At 34.3% G+C, this 9070-nt stretch overlaps 1 protein-coding gene across 1 annotated transcript; it reads right to left on the reverse strand.

Moving 5' to 3' along the window:
• Positions 1-759: 759 nt before the first annotated feature.
• On the reverse strand, positions 760-8100 carry GlcT (ceramide glucosyltransferase). Its single transcript, XM_089710860.1, has 2 exons — positions 1505-8100; positions 760-1330 (listed from the first exon to the last, which is right to left on the reverse strand). Exon 1 carries the CDS (start codon positions 7822-7824, stop codon positions 6631-6633), a length of 1194 nt encoding a protein of 397 aa, XP_089566986.1. The 5' UTR covers positions 7825-8100; the 3' UTR covers positions 760-1330; positions 1505-6630.
• Between the last annotated feature and the right edge of the window lie 970 nt (positions 8101-9070).

Below are 9070 nucleotides of genomic sequence, written 5' to 3' on the forward strand. Positions count from 1 at the left end.
TCTGATAAAATAGATGAAATTAAATTTAAATCAGTTTTATCTCATTAAATTTCACAGTAAACCTGAGTAGTCATATTTTCTTAATTAGAACAATATAATCTATTTCTGAAGTTTAACGTTTGATAATTTCTAAGTATTCCATTAAAATGTATATGTATCATACATTTTTGGATTGACTAGGATCTGAAGTTTATCAATTTGTAAATATTTTATGTGAAATATTTTGCTACATTTTAATTTTATTTTGTAGATCATTAAATTTTATCGTCTTTTTCATTTTATAGCCTAGTTATTCAAGAATGCGTATATCAAAATTCAAGTAAAAAGTACGAGTAACTAAAATGTTATAGATTTTTGAGATGGTTTATACCGTTCTGTCCGTGCGTCGGCCCGATGTGGCCCAGTGTGGGGGCAGCCTTATTCTACAGAATAAATACTCTATGATTAAAATATTAAATTATACATACTTTTGCAATAATCTAATAATATTTATAGGTAGAGTTAGATCATTAGGTGTGCTACAAGAAGCTTGTGTTTTAGATATACCTTCCTGAGCTTCTTGGTGTGCTATCATTTTCTGAAAGAAAATTGGATCGACAGTGCATCTTTGTGATACACATAACGAGAACAAGTATATGACCCCAGCCATCGCATTAAAACTTGATTTAAAATAACTTTATTTCCTTATATCACAACAGGTTTTGCCAGTCTGCAAAAACCGCGTGTGGTTCGCAAATCGCAAGTAATAAAAGACAGTCGTAATTTAAGTGGTTTATTCATTCCAAACTGTGAATTTTCTTTCCTGTTAAAATTTACATTTAATACAATATGAACATTATTAACAGCCGAAATTTTGCGTATATCGTGAAGTAACCTCGTTCTATTATAATGAGGTAGATTTCACTCACGCTCACATACATTAGGATACCGAAAATTAGTAGGTAGGTTTATCAGCAATTACCTTTTAATGTTTACATCGTTCGAAGCGTACATAGGATCGTTGACATTTTAATTCATAGTACGTAACAATTACCTCGTATTCAACCAAAAATAACAACACAATCCTGAATACTATATTCTGTTTATATTGCGATATTTTTTTACATCTTTTACGTAAGTGTCGAGGTAATTGATGCGTACAGATTAAAAATATCAGTTGGCATGCAGTCATCATAATAAACGTCAATCTCATAACACTGGCTGGTCGAGTTTTTGCTATCGAAAAAAGTTATCTAGCTGTGACCTTCATATATGAGTCCTACGCGATTTTATAATCACACCATACCTAGTACATGTTCTAGCTCGATTGATAGTTCACATTCCTGCCCCCCTATGCAAGTGGCTTTCTGTTAGCGTAGCGTTCAATAGAATAGACTACGAATGTATGAGATTGACGTAAGCTGTAGATACGTTATCTACAGCTTACGTCAATCTCATACATTCGTAGTCTATTCTATTGAACGCTACGCTAACAGAAAGCCACTTGCATAGGGGGGCTGAATACATTATGTAACTAAATCGAGACAATACGAATTGTTATCAATTATTTAAATATCGGTACTTAGATTATGTAGAAAATATTTGCATAAATAGCTCTGTAACGAACTAAAATACGATTTAGTCATCATCAGATACGTTTTTTATGAACATTTAGTGTTATAAATAAAACAGGTGTTAATCCAACGAAAGAAAATACTCCTTTGTTATCAGGCTTTGTTCGTAATGCCCTAATTGATTATCGCGTAAGACTCATCCATGTTCACACCTTAATCGTATTATTCATTGCTTTGCACTCGATAATTACATAACAAAAAATGTTTAAAAATGGCGCCATTGTGGATTCGGTATCAAGGCTATACGTCCATTGTACTATAAAATTCACCAGTCATAACATTTGTAGCAATAAATAAATAACACAGCGGTTGGTAACAACAACCCCATGTGCTGTACATCGAAATTAAAATAATCCTCTTAAAAATAAACAAAAAATTTGCGCATATATGTCCTGTTAAACGTAGCATTGATTACCTATATTGTAACTTAATTTACTTGCGAAACAATCACAGAAATCACAATCATTTTATTATTATATTGTAAAATAACCGTCGAAATTGTTAATTTAAATAATTTAGGATTATAGGCTAGACTTCGATTAGTACTATCGTGCAATGCTAATCCCCATTGTTAAGTATTTTACATTTTTCAAATGATAAAGTAGGTATTCATCATTAGTACATGACATGCGAATGTATGAGGATAAAACACGTAACTACAAAGTCTAGCCTGTAGTGGGTGGTTCCGATTAAAATTATTATGTACAGGAATTACGTAAGTACTTGAAACATTGTGCTCAATGATAGTTCTTAATTATCAATACAATCTAATATCACATTGCATAATTTCCATTATCCAATTTTAACCTATAACGCATACACTTTGTATGTTTTTAAAACAAAGGGAAACCTTGAAAATAAACACCTACACAAAGACAGTTGTTTTATAACATTATTACGTATGAATAAATATTTCAGCACAAAAATGAAAGCCATATTTCTTCTATGCCCATAAACGACAATATTAGCGAAAAATCCTTTTTTTAGACAAATAAGTCCTCAGCAATCATGTACGAAAGAAGACTAGTCAGACATATTTTCTATTCATTTTTTATGCTAACAAAAACTTGAACTTATTGCAATCAAAACGCTCTGGGCAAAACGAGAGTTATTACGAAAAACATTGTATAAGTACTGTAGTCATATCTGATTACCAAGAAATCAATTTTGAATCTACCTGAATGATAACTACAATCTCAATCGCGTCCAAGAAATATTTGACGTTAATGCTAATCCATTTCAAAAGGATCTTTTCGACGGAAAAATCTATGTTTGCGGCGTTTTTGCGGTATTGATAAGCACCTTATCAATTACCTAACTACCACATTGGCGCGTTTGCCCAAATATTATCGGAATGCAACTTTTATGGTGCGAACGACATAGAATGCCAGAAATTTCTATTATAACACGTGTAAATTTGTTATCTTCAGGTATTTATAATGAAATGGCACGCTTAATAAAATTAGAAGCAATAATTATAATTATGTGACACATTTTTCTTATATCGTACAATTTTGGTAATAAAAATATGTTAACGCAAGAAAAATGTTGTAATAAAATAAAATTGTGTACCAAATTAATATTGTACTTTGTCCTAAATAATGTTATTATGCATTGTAGAAAGATTATTATGTACCTATTAACTGAACTAAAATGTTCTACGGTCTGTATTAAATTTGGCAATGCCTATTTTCACAAGATAAATTAAAATCAAATTAAAATATTATCCTATTCCTTTTACTCCCCTATAACCTATACTTGTCTATATAATAAGTTTACGTTATGTAACTGTGAATTGTGATATTATTAAAACCTACCGTAAATAATCTAAAGAAAACACACTCTTTTGTTGATTAATCCAGCATTTATATTCAAGACGACCTTTCAAAAATCAATCTACACCTATAAGACATTGAGCACTATGCTTCCAGTAGCTTGAAACGTGACGATACATCGTCTTCATGAACCTTGGCTGTGGTATACAATAATCTATTATTATTTACTGATATGGAATTTATATACATTGTACAGGGCTACTCTGAATTGGTCAAAAGGTGCGTTCGTATAGGGTTGTCCAAACCAAGATACAGGGCATTTTGTAATATAAAATTTAGTTCGAATACTTCTAGGTACGTGAAAATAAGAGTATTTATAAATAAGGAGTAGTATTCAAGTACGTTCCATATTTTACAATCAAACGTAAAATTCATTGAACTCTGTAAAGAGGAAAACACATCTCTGATCTCACATATCTAAATATTTGGGATGTGATTACCCTATACAAAAATTGTGTGTACCTATACCATGGTTCGGACAAACCAGATAAGGAATGTACGTAAACTTTATCAATAATTGCCCAATCTACAAACTTATCACATCAATAGAGCATGATACTCATTTCGAAAAATCGTGAAAATGTACCGATTTAGTAAAGCGGTTATGAATATACATATATATGATTCGTTGCCGCTCCTGATAGTGGGCTGATTCACATATGTATAATGACGATAATATTACGTGTCGTAAGAACCTGTGATATCGGTAATCATTACTAACAACGGGCGATAGTGTTTCAGGGAATTCAGTATAGATATGAACTCTACTATTTAAGGGATGTATCATTAGTATTCAAATATAATATGCATATGCAACGTTTTGAATCATTTGATTTGGAAATGTATGAATTATCACATCGTCAATATAAGGGTTGTTCTCACCAATTAGATCAACGATTGTTCTTAGAAAAATTTCGGCCAAAATATATCATGGTAATTCCCGAAGATGTACAGTAACGTCTCTAGTGAGTAAGCGTGACTCATCCATTGATAAAATGTATGAATGGTCCATTGAGCTGATAAGAATTTCACGGTCATGGAAACATTCAGATTCTAATCGTATGCAAATGATTGAAATCTTTAACGGGAATTCTCAAAGGCATAACTAACATAGGAAATGCCTGTTCTAATTACTACATTACTGAGCTGCCTGCTTCATATTTGCAACGATAAGTTAATTTCTATACAATTTATGCGTAGCTAAATGAATATTTTGTTTGTGAATGATTATAAAATGCTGCCTCGTAGTTGTTTCTTTAAATTTAGACGCAACGTATAATTTCTATACAATTTATGTGTAGCTAAACGAATATTTTGTTTGTGAATGATTTTTAAATGATGCCTCGTAGTACTTTCTTTAAATTTAAACTCAATTTCTATACAATTTATGTGCAGCTAAACGAATATTTTGTTTGTTAATGATTTTTAAATTCTGCCTCGTAGTTGTTTCTTTAAATTTAAACGCAACGTAAAATTTCTATACAATTTATGTGTAGCTAAACGAATATTTTGTTTGTGAATGATTTTAAAATGCTTCCTCGTAGTTGTTTCTTTAAATTTAGACGCAACGTAAAATTTCTATACAATTTAAGTGTAGCTAAACGAATATTTTGTTTGTGAATGATTTTAAAATGCTGCCTCGTAGTTGTTTCTTTAAATTTAGACGCAACGTAAAAAGCTTGATGCGATGTTTTTTCAGATTTTCGAAAATTTTTATATGTTAAAAATACATTCAGAGTAACCTTACACTCATTAGACTTAAATGTTGAGTATTTATAAAATCTTCAGTATATTGATTCACAATAACACATGTACAATGACGCACATACAGAAATGCGACATTTATATGACTCGATAGTAAATCACATTTTCATTTTCTAAATATTACATCCATTGAAATGTTAAGTACTATTTATATGTACATACACTTTTATAAAAAGCAATATCTTTAGTTGGTATATAACTGACGACAGTATCATCAGACACAAGAAAAACGATTATTGCTAACAAAGCGCATGGTTCCAAATTCAAATAAACGGAATATTCGTACATAGGATTGCCAATCCACAGATACAAAATAAAAGTAACTAGTTAGCGTAAAAAAAATATGTAGCTGTTATGTGCGCTTTGAACTTCAAATTATTTCTGAAAATTGGCAACCCTAGGCTCTTATATCGTAAATCGGGCCATTCAATTAATCAAATGCATCATAAGATTTTTTGTAATGTACAAGTGTTTTTCATGGCACTCAGTATTGATTTAATACTTAACTAAAGCTTGAAGTACCTTTGGACGCCAACTAAATTCCAGTCTTGATTCTCAAATATTAAAACTTAATTAGTCCAATTATTAAATGGATATTCTGTCTTTTAGGCTAAATTCGAAAAATAATTTCTCATTTTTGGTCCCCTTTCAGACCCAAGTGGTACAGCTTGAAGTTGTGAATCATTCAGTCCAAAGGTACATTTAAAATTAAATTGGAAAGCGCTTTTAAGACAGTAAAACCCTGTAAGATTTAATTCAGAGTAATGCAACAGTTGCATAAATAAAGGTAACTTCACAAAATGAAAAAGAGCGGGAAACATTGACCAAACGGTTATCAAAATTTTATTAGAAAATGTCAGTAACATACTTAGCTTGTATTTTTGATTATCACAATTATTTATTATGTGTTATTGCTTTATTTATATCAGCATGAAATGAGACATAGAACAATGATTTACATCAACTAATCTAGGTATTGTATTTTACAAGACCTTTACACATGCCTTGCCCTTAATAATACAAATGTGTCATTGCATCGCCTATATCTCTATATACAGGCTTGGCAGATTGATTCACCAATGACCCATCAATACAATCTCTAAATAATAAATCGCTGGCTTCCAAACAAATATAATGGCAGATCAATATAGGCAATAAACCACAAAATAGGATACAACAGCTGAAATATTTTGTTTAATCTATAAACATACAAAACTCTTTAAAACAAGAATAACAAGTATCCACCGTTCATTTCAAAACTATAAATAGCAATTAAAATAAAAACTTAGCACTAATATAATATTATTATTAAATTATTATAAACTCACATATGAAATCGGCCGTACTGAAAGGTATCCATTGAAAATACAACATAATCTACACCAAATTAAAGCTTTCAATTAAGGAGGGGATCCTGCTCAGAACTTGAGCTTTGGCTTGAGCTCGTGGGCACGGCCGCCCCAGTCGAGCCGGTAGTTGCGAGTCCGCCACGAGATCTCAGGGCTCAGCACGGCCGTCGCCAGTACGAACGGCGCGCAGCACTCGCTCCACACCCACGCCAGCAGGAACTCCACTTTCGTGAAGGGCGGCGACCCGTTCTGCGCCGACCGCAGCATTAGCCAGTCCGACAGAAACCACACGAGCACGTGAACTAAAAAGAACGGCAGAGGCTCCGCGCCAAATAGCTGGCCTGCCGCCCAGGCCGCGCCGGCGCCGAGAGGCATGCACTCACTCAACGGCTCTAACAATGCTGTCGTTGGCACCATCGCTATTCGCAACCTCGCCCACCGCTTTAGCCGAGCTTGCAACGCTCCTATGGACTTTGAGCCCGAGTTTTGTAACGCCGGTAGTGAAGCGACCCGCATACGCCAACCTCGAGACACTACAGCTTTTGCCATGAAGAAATCCTCCGCCAGATATTCTCCGAACGCCGCCAAACCGCCGGCTTCTTCCAGCGCGCACCGCCTCACCAGAGACGACATTCCGACGTGACAATTGATACCTAAGAAGTCTGCTCCCATGTACATGCGCGCCTGCGCCGTACCAAAGTATACTTTCTCGTAAACCGCTGCGAAGCCATCAGCGTCGTACGTAAACGGCATTTGGTGTACTATCGCAACGTCCTCTTTCATATGTTGTACCATATCCAATAATGTATCATCCCGCATACGTATTCCTGAATCACTCACCAATATTAAGGGATACTTTGCTGCCAAATATGCCGGGTGCATATTGTTGATTTTAGGATTCACGCCGACTCGCGTTCCACCGATGAATACCCTCGAATCCACCTGAGGATATTTGTGTATTAGGCTGTTTACGAGCATAAGGGCGGGATCGTGTTCGTTCTCCACGCAAAATAGTATTTCATACGTTGGATAGTCCAGCGAGAAAAACGTCTCCAAGTTCGAGAATAGGTTTGGGTCGACACCGGTCAGTGGTTTTAAGATTGAAACGCCGGGGTACGGTTGCTCCGGCGGTGACCGGTCCACAGTCCGATGCAATTTCCACTTTGAATACGAAAAGGCCATTATATGAATTAACCACAAACACACCCACGCGACGATGAAAAATATGGCAAAACCATACACTGTATACACCATGGGAATCATAATTTAAAATTCCTATGTCTTTTTCGCGTTCCGACCACATAATATCGACTGGTTTCAAGAGTCTAGAACTTGCGCTACGATGCGATCATAACACTGAACTCTATTGTACATCAGCCAGGCGAAAAAACTTGTTTGTTATATACTCGAACTAATAATCTAACTCGTGTTATCTCGACATATTTATTGCCCGATCATTTCTAATAAAACACACCACACAGCCGAGCGTAAACGGCGTACAATAAACCTTAGGTCATAACCGCAACCAACATTCCCCGCCCGTCATTCTATTATTTGACGGATGAAAAAATTATTGCCCAATCCAAATTCCAATAATGTAGCCAGTGTAAAAATATTTTAAGAAGAATCGAATAAAAAGTTGACATACAATCGTTATTCGTAAATTTTAATCGCATAAAATACGATTGCGTACATTGTATTGTAATCTTATTGTAATTAATGTACGTGTCGTGGCCATATCGTAGATTTGCTCCTTTCATGAAATGATCGATCATTTTATGAAATGGTCGCATTTTTCATGAAATGATCAAAATTATTTGATCATGTCATAAAATAGTTACATTAATTATTATTGGTAGCCGCCCGCGGCTTCGCTCGCTTTGTATAAAATCTAACAAATGATATACTAAAACATCCTCGAGAATCACTCTATCTATAAAAAAACCGCATCATAATCCGTTGCATAGTTTTAAAGATTTATGCATACATAGGGACATAGGGACAGAAAAAGCGACTTTGTTTTATACTAATAAAATAAATGTAGTGAAGATGGCGACCGCAGTTAAAAACTTTTTAATTCGTTTAATTACAATATGAAGAAAGTCATAGCAAAGAATTTACGACGAAGACGTTCGAGTACTATGGAAACTTCGGATATCTTATATTGAAGAAAAAATGTGTCTAAAATCCTGTAACTATATTTGTATATCCTGCTATATTATTATTATTATTGTATCTTTTCTAAAAAGCGATTCGCTTCTGGCACTCGCCACCCGCTGCTGCGGCACGCTCGCTTTGCTCGCTCGGCTCGTGCGTTGTTTATACCCCTAACTGTTTCCTATTACAAAAAAGCGATTTGCTTCTGGCACTCGCCGGCCGCTGTCGCGGCACTAACTTGAATGACAATAAACACGTAAAATATTATAAAACGTTCTGAATTTTTTAAATATTTTATCGACTCCCTTTATTTTATACGATCTGGCCTAATTTGGATGACAAAATCGTAAAC

The sequence above is a fragment of the Colias philodice genome, chromosome 25, assembly GCF_061535455.1.
Source record: "Colias philodice isolate Cphi_HAF_F1 chromosome 25, ilColPhil1 Martin Lab GWU primary, whole genome shotgun sequence".
Taxonomy (NCBI): domain Eukaryota; kingdom Metazoa; phylum Arthropoda; class Insecta; order Lepidoptera; family Pieridae; genus Colias; species Colias philodice.